This window comes from Harpia harpyja, chromosome 11 (assembly GCF_026419915.1).
Source record: "Harpia harpyja isolate bHarHar1 chromosome 11, bHarHar1 primary haplotype, whole genome shotgun sequence".
Lineage (NCBI taxonomy): Eukaryota > Metazoa > Chordata > Aves > Accipitriformes > Accipitridae > Harpia > Harpia harpyja.
In genome coordinates this window covers 11,495,786-11,513,713 of record NC_068950.1, presented here as the reverse complement: position 1 = coordinate 11,513,713, position 17,928 = coordinate 11,495,786, and the positions used below count along the sequence as shown (strand labels likewise).

The 17,928-nt window shown below is 37.6% G+C and overlaps 1 protein-coding gene across 1 annotated transcript in view; it reads left to right on the top strand.

Moving 5' to 3' along the window:
• The window catches only part of RABGAP1L (RAB GTPase activating protein 1 like), a 265,155-nt gene that overhangs the window by 131,679 nt on the left and 115,548 nt on the right, over positions 1–17,928 (top strand). Inside the window, 1 exon segment of the mRNA XM_052801837.1 lies at positions 12,006–12,119. Coding sequence (XP_052657797.1) covers positions 12,006–12,119 — 114 coding nt within the window.

Here is a 17,928-nt window from a genome sequence, read left to right as displayed (position 1 = left end):
ATTGTACATGGTGGTAGAAGTGGCAAATATGCTATTACAGCACTGTAGGTTAAGCATAAGTGAGCTAAGGTCAAATAGATAAGGAATCATTATAACCAAATGAGATCTGAAAGCATCTATTAAGAAACGCAATGAAGAAGTATAATGCAACATACCGTAATGCTTGTTGGAAAGAGTAATGAAAATAAGACCGACCATTTGTTATCTGTATTCTTTTCAGTAATACTTGCAAGTATCCAGATCAGAGACTAATGCAGCACATGCAATGTTTTCTTCAATCTTGCTTTCTAGCTGTGATAATTAAGTACAAGAAGTTAACAGTGGTATCCAAAAAAGCCAACATCCACTTAAATAAGCCCAAAGTATATAAGCAACTTTAAGAAGTTTAAATTTTAATCTACATAAGTTATATATTGTAGGTGTTCAGGAATTCTTGAGAGATTAGGATCATTTTAATAGTCTGGTATACGCTTCTAATACTCGGAAAAAACCCTTTTCATCTGTCTAATAGCTATAACTAGGTTTTATATAATTCCTTAGCCTGCATAGTAGAAAACTAATTTGGATTTTCTTTCAAACTGATTTTCATTGATTTAAATTAAGATAAGATATTTGATTTATAGCTTCCTTTTATGAGTCAATGAGAACTAAACGCAATCTATTTGGTACTTCCCTCTTGTCTGCCATCCTTTATCTTGTTTTATTTCTTCTTGGTCCTCTCCATTTCACCACCTCTTCTTGTCTTCATTTCTGTCCCTTCTGTTTAATTCAGTTTCCCTCTCTCCCACTTTAGATTTTTCTCTGTCCTGCATTTTAGTCCCTGCTTGCTGCTCATTGTCTGTTGACTCAATTGCACAATGAGAGTCTGACAGAACTTTTTTTCCCATTTTGCTGTTGACCAGCCTGTTGTAATCACATTTGTAAAGTACTCGATGTCAATTTAACCACAGGTTGGAGCCTCTTCTGCACCTCAGGCAAATATACATATAATTAAGTAACAAAATTTCATGAGAAGTACTTCGTCTGGAAAGCCAAGAGGAAAAAAACAGGAGGAGGAAAAGCTATAAATACTGTAATACAGTATTATCTGTAAACTCAGATAACATCCCCATCATAACCAGAATAGTTGGAATAACTAAACTTAATCATTAAATAAGAGGTGTACATAGGTCCCCTTGGTTTCTTACAAGGAGAGAGAACAGCTGAAGTATCCCTGAAATCTTCTTATTGCTATACAGTGCCTATAAAAAGTGCTTGAGACATGTTCAGATACACTAAAAAGTAGTATATAGAAAACTGATAACGTTTGAAACTGAGTTAGGATTATTTTTGTGCACTGTGCTGTCTTTGCACTGTCTGGTCTTTATTGTTATGACCCATATGTGACCAGATAAGTACTTTCTAATGTCAGTACTGTATTGATCTGAGTCTTAGGAGGCACCGAATCTAAAGTGAATTTCAGTTTTCAAACAATAGGAATGAACAAGATCAATATACGAAGGCAAAAATTGAGCTTTTGATGATTCACACACAGCCCCATAGGTTCCAATTACATGCAGAGCTCTATAGCATGGCTCTTCCTTTCTCATATGCAGCAGTTACACTGCTGTCTCTTGGCTGGGAAGAGTGGGGCTTCAGGGCTTATGCTGAATTCAGAAATCTCTGTAGCCTGAAAAAGCTGGTTTTGCTTGAGAATTAGAGACACGGTTAGAATGAGCTAGTGGACACGCTAGTTTCTAGCACCCTAGAAACTGACTGGCTGGAATGCAGCTTTGCAGAAAAGGACCTGGGGGTCTGGAGGACAGCAAGTTGAACATGAGACAGCCTTGGGCCCTTGCTGCATGGAAAGCCAACACTATCATCCTCCTGCATTAGGAGGAGGGTTGCCAGCAGGTTGAGGGAGGTGATTCTTCCCTCTGCTCAGCACTGATGAGGCCACACCTGTAGTGCTGGGTCTAGTTCTGGGCTCCCCAGTATGAGAGACATGGACATACTGAAGAGGTCCAGCAAAGGGCCAATGAGTAGATGAAGGGAATGGAGCATCTCTCCTATGAGGAAAGGCTGGGAGAGCTGGGACTGTTCAGCCTGGAGCAGAGAAGGCTCAGGGAGATCTTATCAATGTGTATAAATACCTGAAGGGAGGCTGTCAAGAAGACAAATCCAGGCTCTTCTCCGTGGTGCCTGGTGACAGAAGCAGAGGCAATGGGCACACAGGAGGCTCCATTGGAGCATAAGGAGAAACTTTTTTACTGTGAGAGTGACCAAGCACAGGCACAGGTTGCCCAGAGAGGTTGTGGAGTCTTTACCCTTAAAGACATTCAAAAGCTGTCTGGACATGGTCCTGGGCAACCAGCTCTAGGTAGCCCTGCTTGAGCAGGCAGGTTGGACCAGATGACCTCCAGAGGTCCCTTCCCACCTCAAACATTTGTGATTCTCTTCTTTCCAGTATTTTTCCTCATAAGTTCATCTAAAATTGTATTAAAGACTTCTAGTAATAAGCTCAGATACCGACAACTCATTATGAGCCTAGACAGCATCAGCTTAAACCTACTTTTTGCTACATGTAGTACTGTTAGGAGGTAAAAGTCCCTTTGTGCTGCATTTCCCCTCCTTGTAACTGGGAGAACATTTGAGGAAAGGGTTAAGGGAGATCTGTAGTCTGCCCGTATCAGCATCTCTAAATTGCTTATGTCTACAATTTATCTTGAAGCAAATTCCAGAGCTGCATTCGCAGTGCATGTCACCTGTAGTGGCAGTGGTGTTGCTCAGCAGAGGCCTGGATGACTGCAGTTTCAGCAGCTGTTTTCAATGTCTCATACACTCTGAAGGATCCAGTGAGGAAATGTGCATCAAGTGTTGTCCAAATTGTAGATGAGTAGAACTTTTTTTCATAAATTTATTTAAAAACCAGCAACAAAATAGAATAAAACATTATGGGCAACGATATACTAGCCTTATCTAACTTTTCCTTTTAGTACAATGTTGTGGCATCTCCGTAATTATTTCTATGTTAGGTATGAAAGTGCTTGACACACATTAATGCTTATTTGTGGATAGTATCACTCTAGATTTACCAGTGAAGGACTTGATGCTCAGAAATAATACACACTATTCAGTATATCCACAATTGAGGCAGGCATGAAAACCATATGCTTGTACTCCTGTCCTTTTCCCTAACCATCTGGCTAGCCTTCATCTTCTGCAATGCACTGTTTCCTGAGGCTGGAGTAAAGACTTTAAGATCTTGTAAAAAAGTGATTTTGATCTTATGTTCTCCCAAAGAGCCGCAGTCTTTGTCCTATAGCCTGATGTCAATGCTGAGTGATACAAAGAGCTGTCAAGTCAACAAAACCACCAGATTTTGGATTTCTTACATAAAGAATAGAGACGATTACTCTATAATGGGCTTGTTGATCTTAGTAGTTCTGGAAGATGAGTGGTTCAAAGAAGTATGTATTTCCAAATACCAGGGTGCCTTCACAGTAAAGAAAATGTAAAGGCAGTGTTGTCATAGCAAGTATTAAAATGAAAGCATCCAGGATATCAAATGATTGCTTGAATTTTGTAGCTGTCGTCAGAGAGCAGATCTGGGAGGTAACCGAGTTGGTGTTTTTTACTTATTGTACACATTACTGCTGACCATAGGTCTTGCTGAAGTGTTTCTGTCTGGATTATTGGAAGAACTCCACGGTTTAAGAAAATGAGGGGCAGACGTTTCCTTCTTGAAGAAATAGTCTGTGTACTTCAACAACTACAAACTTAAGAAGCTTTTTCAAATCAATGTACTGGCAAATCTTTATCTGCATAGTGCTGCAAGGCATTTCCTGCTTGTTAAAAATTGGCATCACTGAACCAGATAAACTTACCTGATATTGCAGCATTTTCTCTTTGTATTAACGTTTTGCCAGCAGCACGCGATACAGATGCTAAAGGTTAGGGTGTGCTAGAGGCCCTACGTAGCTATGAAGTTTGTTATAATTCTTTCTTAGACCTGAAGTCACTTGTCTTGCAAAGGAAAAGTTAAGCAACTTGGGAAAGCAACACTTTCTTTAAAATCTTAGATGGACCAGTTACATTGATCATGTCATCTTTTGATTGCCAAAAGTGGGTTTAATTTCAGAATTCATAAAAACGTGTTGAAAGAAACACTGACTAGACAGACTTCTACTTGGTCAGTGATGCTGCAGGAAACTAATCTTCTAAGACCTAGGTTTTTAGAAAAGTTTGCTTTTTAAAGATTTATTTTTTAAGCAGTAGCTGTATTTTTCTTTTTTCATGCTTCTTGTAGTGAAGATTTCTAGGCGGTTGTTTAGAATTCAATTAAGTTTTGTATCATCATCAATTAAGGTAGTTATATAGGAGTCAAGGATTCAAATATGCCACGTTTTCCATTTTCTGTAAACAGTTTCACACGAGTTTTCCACAGCCATCTGATATTGGTGCAGTTAAGTATTGTTTGTTAGAAGCAGGCCTTACCTTTCCAGTTGCTTCTGGAAATTACCCAATGAGTTGGTGGTAGAGTCAGAAATATTTGAATTTCGAATTAGAGATTAATCACAAGAACATTTTTTCCAACCTTTACAAAAGCAGTTGTGTCTCTAACAGAGGAGACATAATCAGAAACCTAATCTAAAAATTAGCAAATCAGAAGGAACTTGGGCAAAATTAACTTGCTACATGGATCAGTCTGTGGGTTACCTTTTTACTTGTCTGTTAATGAGATAGTGCCTATACGCATTTCAGAGAAAAAAAGGTGAAATGATGACGAGTGAACTGGATAACATGTCTTTTACTTGGTCTAATATATCTTCATGTCCTCTGGAGAGGCTAATCTTCCTAAGTAATAGCTATTAAAAACAAGAGCAAACCTAAGACAAAATCCAGTGCTTAAAAAATTCTCTCCAACCTTTAAAAAAAGAACACTGGATATTATATCTGCTAAAGATCATGTGACCCAAATAAAGCCCCAAACATAATAAAATGGAAATTGAAACACTGTGATACCTACAAACAGATGTGTGTGGCCCTTCATGCCAACCATACATCATAAGGGAAAAAAAAGTCCAAACCCCATCAGCTAGTGTACAGAGTGCCTTATCTTTTGTGGGAGATCAAGGACCTTTCAATGTAAGTGTTTAAGAGTATCTCTGAATTCATAGTGTACCATGCCAACGGCAAAAAATTGAGCTTGGTGCATTCAAAAGTTATCTCTTTCCCAGTAGCACAAGCAGCATTTTTCTTTGGACAACATCTTTCAGAAAGGATATGGCAGAGTAAGGAGAATAAATTATGTATCAGTAGCATACAAGAGAGGGATGGTGTACAGAATAGGAGAGGGAGAAGGAAAGCAAAACACGAAGATAGTAAAGGTCATGGATATTTTTTGTTTTTCAGAACAAGAGAGTGTATGCAGAATTGATCATTTTGTGTCTGATCTAGTTTTGCTGTGATTTTTTTACAGAAAAATGCCATCTCATCTGTTGCTCAACCCTGTTAAGATCTGAGCTGTTTCTGCCTTACCTCTGTGACTGCTACAATATTACTTTTTTTACAGCTACATACAGAATAATATTTACATAGGTCTCTTTATTATTCTAGTACTACCTTTTTCTTCTGTGCAGTTTTTAAGAATCTTGGAGTTGTCATTCTCTGTGGTCCAAGTTTACCTTGTCCAGCGTCTTGTAGCTGAAAACTGTCAGCACCAGGTTCTGGGAGAGTTAAAAGCCTCATACTGGGCAGTTGGTCAGTGTGTCTTCATCAGGGCTCCTCCTCCCAAGTGGTTTTAAGATTGACTTAAGTGTTGAAGAAAATACAACAGCCTTTCAAAATGAGCATCATTCCCCATTTCCTTGGCACTCACGTGGGTGATCATATAAATAATAGAACAGTTCATAACAAGCTTTTGGCCAATCCAATCCCAGTGGTACTCTATCTAAAAGTATTAGGGTCCCAGCCCACAAGCATTTTAACAATTGGAGAATTGGCTATTTAGATGTGATTGGTAATTTTGCATTCCTAGTATAAAAAGGAGCACATTGTAGATGCTTTTCTGAGGATCCTGTCTTGGGAATTCTCAAAATTTGAGGCATGAGCAGCTGCCCACTACCTTGTCAAACACAGCTTGAGAAGAATGGGAGATAATTTGACAAAAGAAGATGTCTACTTCCTTGGGCAGAGCTATATTATTAATCCAAACTATTACGCTGATTAGAGAAGAGAGCCTTTGATACTAAATTTAGGTCCAGGCTTGACCTGTCAGAAGCCCAGGACTGCTCAGATTTGAGCTATTGATTTGGCCCCATGTCCAGTAGGACTGTTGTTTCTTTCTGCTTGTAGAAAGCAGTTTTGCCCAAGCAGCAATAAATACAGTTGATACTGAGCCAGAATTTGCAAAGTTAGCTGACCACTGAACTAACCTATATATTGTGTTCACTTTAAATATCTTGATATGTAACTGTTAAAAAAAAAAGTCTCTAAAGACTAATCCCCTGCTTTTTTTCTCAGTTTCTGTTTCTCTGTTAATTAGTACTCTTTGAGTATTATATGCTTTCAGCTGAATAAAAGCTGATGGTGATTGAAAGAAAATCTATTTATAGAAAAGAGCTGAACTACAAGGTATGTATTACAAAAATGCTACAGAAGAACTGAGCATAAGCCAAACATCTTTTATTCAATGTTTTTAAAAGGAAGAGCTATTGATTTTTTTTCCAAATACTGATTGGTAGGGAACCAGGGATTTTCTTGGATCACACATTCTACTTGGAGGGTTATGATATGTATGGAAAATGATGAGATGAAGGAGGTTGATGACGTGTGTATATATGCTTGCACAACATGATGTCAGGTTTCACTGAAAGTATGAGTTTGGGTGGACGTCATTAATAACAAGGGGCAAAGCTACATGACAGTTACGCAGATCATTTCAAACCCATACCGACTGACCTCATCTATGTTGTGTATTTTGTATTTGCTGCTTATTTGTGTTTGTGTTTTAGAGAATTTAAAGTTATTATTCATATTCCTATGTGTGCATGTGTGGAAATGCACAGGACCACAAAGAACTTTAAGGAACAAAATAAGCAATATGCAAAAAATCTGTTTCTTCACCAAAATACTTAGGGTACTGAAACAATGTCATAATGTCTAATAATGTGCACTTGGCAAGTCAATATTTAAATTTACAGCTTTTCAGGATGAAGAGGCATGGATTTATTGAGGGTACCTCATCCCGCTATCAGCAGGTGATGTGTTTCCACATTGTACATCTCTGGCTAAACAAGAGTGATGATCACCTGTGGCAGTCTGGGAGTTTTTGCTTTCCATACAACATGTAGAAAAGTTTCAGTAACTAATCCTGAAGGGACATGATACACCAGATTTCCAGGGCATGGTAATTTTAGACGTTGAAAGCCCATTTTGAAGTTTTTTGGTTTGTGGTTTGTTTTTTTTTTTCCTTCCTTTTCTTACTTTCCTTGGTACTCTGGACACAACTTCACTATTTTTAGCTAGTGAAGAGATGAAGCACGGGTGGGACAATATGATGCAAAATCAGCTGATTGAACCTCACCAGAGATGCAGACCTTTTAAATGGGTCCAATCAAGTGAACTTGTACTGAGTCTCCAGCACACACAAATCATATTGTTTTCGTGTGTAAACATATGTGATAAAACCAAACTTGATGGAGATAAGCCCTTGGAAGTTAAGTACAATATGAGAATTGCCTACTCGTATGCATAATGATATATTCTTGATCACATATATTTCTGCGGTTTGGGGTTGTCGTCTTCCTGGGATCTCTGCCTTGTGTACAGAAGGAATAGTGTTTATCTAATGAGTGACTTTTTTTTTTTCTTATTTTTTTTCTTTTTTTTTCTCCCCCCCCCCCCCCCCTTAGTATTTTTCATTGTGTAACCCTGTGCCTTCCTATATATCATTCAGATCAGGATTTGAGGATGAAGTTACTATTTTCCTCTTTGGCATTTCTGTAGGACTTATCACTACAGTATTTCAGTGCTTCAGATATTAATTGATTTTCGTAACACCTACTGAGATGGGGAATTATTATTAACCAGGGAAATGGAACACAAGGAGATTGAGGTCAGAAGTACTGCTCAGTTTGAATGCCAGGCGTGAGACACATGTGACCCCTGGTTTATTATTTTTTTAGTATTCATATAAAACTCTTGAATTCCTTTAATTGCATCTGTAAGTAATTCTGCATTTCTCTATATTGAGTCAACCGCTGTAATACAGGCAGCTGTATAGTAAGGAAAACTCAGATCACCACTCGTGGGATTTTTTGCGTAAGTGATATGCCTGGTTTACATAACTAATTTTGGGCAGAAGTGGAGAAAAGATCTGAGTCTTAACACAGCATTGAGATGTTATGCCCCAAGAGATTTTTCTTTCTTAATACATTCTTCTGGCTTATACCACACGTATCCTCCAGTTCTTTCAACAAAGAAAGCAAGACTCTACCTGCAGTAGTCTCTTCTACTCCCTGACCGTACTTCATCAGCAGAATAGGTACACTCATGGTGACAACTGAGTAGAGGTCCTTTTTGGAGTGTGCGTGAAATGTTCTTAATTAAAAAATAATTTCTGATGTACATGCATAAAGATGGCCCGGTATTTCTTAATTGTGAGTGCCTATGTACCCTTAATTTTCTTTTAAATTTATTTAATATAAACAGTTTTCTGTTCTGTTCTCTATTTCTATGTCAGTCTGCCTTCTGGCATCAAATGTCCACATTCAGCAGCATCTTAATAGTTTAAAATGGCAGCAATGTCAAGGAGTCAGTATTCCAATACAGTTGCTTCACAGTTGCAGAAGTTTAGCTTTTTTAGAAGTGAGACGACTCAAAGTAGATAGCTTGTTCAGTAGGATGTCAGCTGTCATATAGTTGACATATGAAGATAATTCTTTTCCTCAGTAGAATATTGTTTCTCTGAGTTGGCAGCACAGAAATGATGATTAGAAGTGAGAAAGATCATTAGAACTCTGAATGCTTTGATAGCCATCTCACCTTAGCTTTTTTCCGTAATAAATTAACTAATCATGACTTTCAGAAGAATAAAACCTAAATTTGGATAACTGTAAGCTTATTGGCTGTGGTACTCCTGAGAGCAGCACTATCAACAAACTCTTATCTGGAAAAAGGTAGAAACTTAACCAAAATATTTTTTATGTATTTTAAGAAGTAGTTCTACACTGATCTTCACCCTAGACTATTTTTTTGTTTCTCTTAGATTATGGGTTTGTCATATTTCAGGTAGATGTTGTCTTTTGAGAAGGAGTTAATTCTCTGCCTTTCAGCTTAAATTTTATTTTGGGTCCATTTAATTTTTTCCTCTAGTTTTTTAGAAGCATCTGTTGTTAATAATGCTGAATGAAGACTCTGCTTCAGGCTCCTTTTAACTCAGTAAATGTGAATTTGCATTTGGGCCTTTACACAAATATTTTTTGGTCCTACCTCGGACACCTACCTTGTCAACTTCTATGTGCTCAATTATATGCTGGCCTCAGTTCAAGAAAACATAGAAATACAGGGAAGTCAAACACAATCTGCCTGCCTGACAGAAAAGCAATGTATGTGCTGGATGTCGTGGCCTTCCTGTAACTTTCTTTAAAATGCCTGGATCTTTTCAAACTTTTGCTGAAGAATTAATGTAACAGATTTTTGTAATGGACTCGGTAACTGTGCTGTACCGGTAGATCTTAAATGCTGTTTAAGGCATTTCCTCACAATGTAACTGAAATGTCAGATCCATCTGGGAGGAAGACTGCAGTTATTTGGCCCTTCTTTGTTTGAAAGCCATGTAAATGAAAATATTCATTAAAGAAGTCTAATTAGAGAACTGCTTATTATTAAATTTTTATTCTTATTCGGTGTTTCGTTGCATGTGATTTAGATTGTGGTTAGTTTTGGTTGCTAATAGTTGCATGATGCTTAGATGTCCTGAAAATCATGATGATAACCTGGTGAAAGCATAAAAGTGTGTTTATTTTCTCTAGCAGTACCAGTTAGCATAATACAAACATCACCTTTCTTCGTAAGATTTCCTTTTCTTAACACATAACAGTATGCCTGGTATTTTACAAAATACAGATCGTGTTATTGTCTGGTACTAAAAATGTCATTGTCAAGCAAAGAGAAAGCGACAGTCAAGATGACTGAAAATTAGGACATCGTAAATGGATAGATTAATGATAGCAAAGATTCAGGAAGCCCATGAACTTTAGGGAGAGATTTGAGCGAGCAGAAAGAGGAAGACTTCTATGTGCAAAAACTGGAAGATTGTGCCAAGTGCAGAGAGGGATGGGGAAGAAGGATGAAGCCATAGTATAGCGCAAAGGGTGGAGAGAGTCGAAGGAAATGAGAACACAGATGAGAATAGAAGATATCTAGATTTAAAAAAAAAAACACAACTTTATTTTCTTCTTACTTATCTGTGATACTCAGTTGAGTGCTGTTAGAAAACATATTACAGTGACATTTATGCTCATTGCAACTATAGCTATTTTCTTAGCTGCCATTGAAGTGAATGGAGAAGTACAATGATGGGTTTTCATCTCTGGGGTAGCCTGATCCAGCCCATGGTGATGTCTTCATGTGTATTGGTTATGGATGGGCTCAAAAGGAAACGGTAGTTGGGAATTGCTGTGAACTTCTGGCTAAGCCCCCACAGGCAACTATATTCCTGTGTGGCATTGGCTCACTATAGAGGCTTTATGGGATTAGGAAACCACCTAAATTCGGGAGATTACCTGGTTGGTGACTCCGGCAGGTGTAAAGAAGTTTTTTTATGGAGAGTCCTGGATTACAAACTGCAGTCTGAGGGTTTAGAAGCTTTTCTGTAACAGAGATAATTTGTTTTCAAGGTAGAAGTATTTATAAAGGATTTATTTTCTAAGTCGCAGGTGAGGATTCTGTTGGTTTTTCCTTTAGGATTACAAAGGTAATAGAGAAAAGCACCGTTTGATATTTACGAACCTAAAGGTACTATCTCACACTGAGGGTAACTGGAACCTGAAGATAATTGATTAACTGTTGTAGTTCCAGCTCTGACATTTTGATGCCGCTTCCTCATACACACAGTGGTATTTCTCAGGTCTGATTGCAATGATTTCCATCTTTTTTATAGAAATGCAGTATCATAAGCAATTGGTTCTTTATCTACAGAGCTAGGTATGTCTAGGGAACAACTCAGTTGCCTAAACGTGGGCATTTGGTGTCATTGTAGCTGTCTTTGTATATGCAGATCATCCACATGGAGCTTGCAGAGATGATGCAGCACTTAACAGCAGACTTGTATCCTTCTGCAGTAGCAACTGCTTACCAGGCAAGATTGTCTTCGAGCTTCTAAAATGGCATCTGACACCACTGTTTAGGCACCTGAACTTATCCTTAGTTGCTAGTCAAAGTAAACATGTAATTGAATTGGAGATGGTAGCAGGGAAAGATATGGGATTTATCTGACGGTATAACATTTTCTGGTGGTACTTCTGGTTTTGTTCTTTTAAAGACCACTTAATGGTAAACTTTGAACATTTCTAAGTAACAGTTACAATTTGTAATTAACACTGTTTGTATGGTAGATGATATACATTTAAAAATAATACCTCTGAGCTTGCAAGAGAGAGACAGTCTAATTTTCTTTTCTTTTTTTTTTTTTACTTCCAGAGAAATATAGTAAGCATATGTTCTGTGGTAAAAATGCACATACAATTAAATAACTAGTCATTTCCTATGAGTTTTAAAGTTGAACTGTAAGCCTGAAGGACAGAAAACATGCCACGTTGCTCTCGTTAAACTGTCAAGTTATTACTGCATATGAGACTAGAGGATTTTCAATTTCTTCTCAAAGCATTTTTGGAGGATGAGTCAGTAAAGCAGTTATCTAATGTATCCACGTTGACTGCACATTGAATTTTATATTCTGTTGTGTTTAATTACACTGTTACCGGGCTAATACATCAGGATTTTTCTCTCTTTTTTTACAGGATTCTGCTCAAGAAAGTGTCATTACACGAGATATTCATCGTACATTTCCAGCACATGATTATTTCAAAGATACAGAAGGAGACGGTCAGGAATCTCTATACAAAATCTGTAAGGTACAGTCAGTACTCTGAATTTTAAAGCCTGTTCCATATTTTGCTATGACTGTATTTTGCCCTGATAACCCTGTTCTGATCCAAGTCACTAATCAATAAGATTTTAAAGCTTTATTTAGATTGCATGTGGAGAGTGTAGTGTTTCTGCAGCACTGCATAGACTGAAGTACTTTTTATAACTTTGCATTTTGTATCTCCTAAGATGTGTATGAGAAGAGCGAGGCTCAAGCTAGTTTTACTAATGGGCAGTTTGATATCAGAGGTCCACTTCAGTAGAAGCATGGTGTAGTGGAACTTTTTTTGCTCTGCTGGTAGAGAGGTCTGCAGAGGAAGAGAAACCCTCAAAGCAAGCTCTGCTATGAGGTTAAGCAAGAATGTCTCTAGATAATTATCTAGAGAACAAGTTAGCTGACCTTTCCACAAGCAATGTGTGTGCATAGCTTTTCACTTGCAGCTCTCGGATCACCTCTGATTTTTCCAATCAACTTAATTTTTTCTGATTTGCACATGGGGAGGTTGAGGTACTAAATGAACAGATTTGTCCAGCTTGTACAGACAGACTTTTGTTGCTCATGAGAGATCCAGAAGGTAGAATATTGCAGCTAGACAGTTAGTTCTCTGGCTGTCAGTTGCAGATTTTATTGTGTTTCTGGCAGTCAGGTTTCATTTTACATTTTTTTCTACACGTAGAATAAATGATTGCCTTCAACAAAGCCATTTCCACTTCCCTTCCTTTTCCTTGTTTCTCTGTTTCCACCTCCAGCTGATTAATAGACAAATGATGGAGTTGTCATAACAAGCAGAACAGAGTGTCCTGGCTTTGGGGTATAATGATACATATTCCTGTTCTCCAGATAAATTCTATGGTGATACAGACTCCTATTCAAACAGTAATTTGGATGACTCTTAAATATAGCTGCTTAGGCTACATATATTGAAGTTCACTGTCATGAGTAATTCACATTAAAAAAAGAAGTAAAAAATAAAGGAGCCAAGAGAACTTTGAACCAATTACATTGATTTCTCATTAATCTTGGAGGGCTCTAGAGGGCTACAGGAAAACAGTTCCTGTGCCAGTCTTTGAAAAGAGTAACTAGGACAATGCAGGTAATTGTGGGCTTGTCAGTTTGATATCAGTTAAGTGAAAAATGATGGAATAGCGTTCAACTTATCGAGAATTAAATGTGAGAAGTATATTACAATGAATGCCTATGAGTTTACTGAAAATAGATCTTGACAAGCTAATAAAAAAAAAAATACCGGTTTCATTGGCGAAGGTAATTTTACCAAAATTCTGTAGATCATGTAGTCTGCCATGCAAAAAATGTATAAATGCTGGACAAGTTAGAACATGAACAAGACACATTAAAGAATTAAAAACTGGCTAGCTAGCAGGTTACTAAACATCAGCACTGAATAAATGTATTTCAGACAAGGCGTCATGAAGATCACTTGTTCATTCGATGCAAGATCACTTGTTCATTTGGTGTACTCTGGTTAGTCACCTAAAAGAAAACAGAAAAATCATTTCTGATAAAGCTGTCTTCATGACACAGAGAAAAAGGGAATGGTAAATAATGAGGTGTTAAAGGATGTATAGATAGATGTATCTTGTGTAGGAATAGAATCACTTGAGTAACTCAGTATTTTACAGCTGCAGCAGCTGCTTTTATTACTGTGTCCAGAATTAAAGACGACTACTTCTGCATTGGAAAGAATCTATAGAAGTTCCATGAGGATGATGAAAGGATTTGGGAACATACTTTGGAAAGAAAAACTCTTTTTCATGAATGAGTATCTCAGTCTATTTTGTTTAATAAAGAGAAGATAAAGGAATGAATCTGTCTGAACTAGAAGCAACTTAGAGAAATTATCTGTCTAGCAGGCAGCTTCACAGAGGCAGAGATCTCAGATCTTCCCGCGTTTTCTGTACTAAAAGTGAAGAATTCTACTCATCTTCCAAAGCTGGGAGCCTTCCCTGCTCTCAGGGCCTCTACTGCTCTTGCAGAGAGAAAGTTGCTGCAGATGTTGGTCCTCTTTCCTTGAAGGATCTGGATTAGAGGCCTGTCAGTGTGTACATCAAGTTGAGGACTGCTTTTCCTGTGAAGCATTTTGTATTTATCTACAGTTGAATGACCTCTGCCACTTTGCCACTTTCTCTTGATATGAACATGTTCTGCGTAGCATCTTTACAGTCAGCTTTTTATTTACTGCTCGAAACAACTTTGTCTCATCAGCAGTCTTTGTTACTGTGCTATTTTTATGTGTTCTGTATGATTTGTGAATATTTTCAACAGCATCATCCCTAGCCTGTCTTTCTGTAAGGTTCTGTGCGTGACCTCACCTTCATTCTGTAGGTGAGAACTGACTGTTTATTCCTACCTTTTGCTTTCTATCCTTTAATCAATTATTTGAGTGCATAAGAGGACCTTCTATGGCAGCTTAGTTCCCTAAAAAGCCTTTGGGAAGGGAGCTTGTTGAAGGTTTTCTAAAAATCCTAGTAGACTCTGTTGACTGCCTCATTCTTTTATGTGCTCATTGGTTCAGAGAAGGATTTGGGAAGCATTGCTTCCTGGTAGAACAGCCACATCCAATCTTCAACATCGAGTTATTCATAAGTTTACTGATTTTTATTCCTGACAGTTTCTACCTACTCGCCAGTATTGAGATCAGATAACTGCTGTGTACATCTCTAGGCAGCAACTTTTCCTTCATCCTTGCACTGTTTTCTTAAACAGCTATGGCTGTGTTCTACAGATGACCTGTCTATGGCCGGGTCTGACTGGACCTTGAGTTTATGATTGATGTGGTGAGTTTTAGAGAAATATTTTTAAAAGCTAATTAATTTGCTTATGAACTGGTCGTTCCGTTGGAAAAAGAATTAATAATCTGTGTTGGAAGTAATATTGTGGCTGCTTTGTATTACAAGAATAACTTTTAACAGAGGCGCTGTGCACTCATGCCCTTCTTCTAACATGAAAGCAAGATATTTGAAGAATGGGATTATTGAATAAGGCTGGAAAGGTCTATCCTCAAGTGGGAGGGTAAAAAGCTGAAGAGCATTTTCTTCATTCCCCACTGAAATGAGAGATGATGTGAGCTGTCAGATAAAAAGGAAAACCATTAAAAGCTCACTGCCTCATTTTAACGGGTCTGTCAGTTTTAGTTCCGTCTCTTAATCTCTTCTTCAGAACAGTAGGAAATCGGGAAAGATGGAAACTTTTTCTGTTGGAGAACATTTATGTGACAAAGTATCTAAAAATAAACTTTAAGGCTGACAATGGTGATAAGGAATGAAAAGAGTTCCAGATTTCAGATAGGAGATTTCACTTGAGGACGTGGCATAAGCTAGATTTGCACAGAGCAAACATCTTTGGGAAAATAGTTCTGTTTCTTGCAAACTTTCTGTTTAAATACTATATGAATTCTAGCTCTATTTAAAGAGCTCATTCTCTGTGTTACAATGCATAGCAGGATAGTACTCTTGACCTACTTCCATGTGTGCATATGTAGTTAACAGCTCAATGCTCCAGGGAATCAAAGCACTTGGCAGAAACAGTCCTCTCAACTGTTTGGAGTGTATGCGGTGCAGAATTTAACGCAAGATGTGTTTTGTCTAATTTTCTGATTAAAGTAACTCCTATTCGACAAACAACCACTGTGACTTTAATAGGAGAAAGGGAGTATGTTGCAGGGAAATCAGTCAGGTTAGCTAGGTGAGTGTTCTTACTGGGCAAACTGGTAAAATAGACACAACGTTTCCTGTTTTTCTGAAAATTCTTGAATTACTTTTCAGAGATTCAAAGTTGGTGTTAGTGTTTTCCAGTAAACAAAGGCATTATGGAAGGATATGAATCATTTGTATCATGACATATTTTGTTACTAAATACTTATCTCCTTGGCTGATCAAATTTGTAGGTTTTTTCCTAATCCCAGTCATACTTGCCTGAAGGTTTTATGCACAGGATCAGTGTGATAGCTGGTTTAGTGTGAAACGAAACACTCCATTTTATTTGTCGTTCCAATGTCTGTCTGTGTGTTGGTACCCACATTAGTAGAGGAAATAATAAACTTTTTCTAGCAAAGCTAATACTGAGTGGGTTCCAATATGGGGTTTTTTTGGCTTTCTTTTCTGTATAATTGAAATGTGAAAATGTCTTTGAGTTGCTCTTCTGTGACCAGTAGCTTCTATACTGTGATAAGCTGTGAATGATGGATTACTCTTTGGCTCATCCTTCAGCATGGCAGAACTGCTGCTTAGTGCTGTCCTGTAAGCTGATTGTCTAACTTTCATCCTTTTTTTACATTTTCATTTTCATTTCATTGCAGCATCTTTTTTCACATGATCACCTCTTCTCAGCATGCACATGTTCTTCCACATTTTTCAATTTGTAGTATCTCCTCAAATTTACAAACAGGAAGTTTCAGTATTTGTCCACTTTTGTTTGATCATTTGTTAGAGAGAGCAGATCTCTTTCTTTCCTATAGGAGTCTATTGGCCAATTTTAGAATAAACATAGGAGCATAAACAGAATCAGTTAAGAATTATTTTTCGTCTATTTTTAGTTGTTTGTTTTCTTTGCTCCTGGGTTGAAGAGCAATTTTAGTAAATATTGTTGTCTTGTTTCATGCAAAGGATTTTTAATGTTATCTTGTCTTCTTCCATTTACATATTAATAAGGTTCCTTCTCTGTGCATCTGTGCTCAGCAAGGAAGCAGTAGTACTGTTCTTGCATATGGGGTTTCTGCTGAGGCTGTACTAGTGAAAAGGTCGGGATTTTGAATCTTGAGTGCTGGAAAGAGAGTGAAGGCTTTAGTATGTTTGGAGGCCTGCCTGAAAAAATGTGAGGATTTCTTCATTCTCTCAGCCCTTATAGCCCTGGAGGAGGCATATTGTATAATATACACGTGCTTCTCCCTGATACTCAATAAACGAGTAACTGATTTCTAAAGATACAGTTTTCAGTTAACACAGAAATTCCTTGTATAATGTGATACATCCTAAATGCTGCATTTATAGGAATATTATTACTTTCAAACTGTTAGCCTTATAATAAATTTAGGTATGGAGTTTTAAATTATAGTATCACTAAAATTATTCAGCGAGCAAGCATGTGATAAAGTACCCTGTTGTGTGAGAAGTCTGCATCAAAGTATGGATGTTTTCTTGAGACAGTTGGTTTTTCAGACACCGTGTAAAACTTTAAACTCTACTAAAAAGGACTTTAGCACAGAGCTATGTCTGTATCAGACATCAAGTAGATTCCCTAGATCATTTCTGTCATTTTGGTAGCAACACAAAGGTAAGTAATGAGAGCAAATCAGGCTTGTAATTCTCCCCCCAAAAACTTGCATTCAATTCCTGTTACATTTTCCTTTTTCCTGGGACACAGGTGCTGGTTATCTTGTATGCCTGTTAACATGCATTGTGCCAGTGTGCCTGTCGCTTTTTCAGAGAAGTGAGTGTTTCCTGTGCCAGGAAACATTATTACTGACAGGAGAGATACTGTTATTGCAGATGAGAGATGGAGATCTGTAGAGCCTCTGCTCATACCTTTCCCACTGCATTGCCCTGAAGTGTGCATGTGGGAGTGAAAGCTCTGGAAATGTAAGACATTTGTATGAGGCAGGCACTAGAAAAATATTTTTCATGAGCTCTCTTTAGTTTCTAATGTAATTGTAATGTTTTGTTTCTAATGTAATTGAGTTACTATGGTAAAGGCAAATTGGCAATGTGATTGTAAGCTTATATTTGCTAGTTAGTGTTTTGCATTTTGTTGTTTTAAGTACATTTGAACCTTCAGCAACT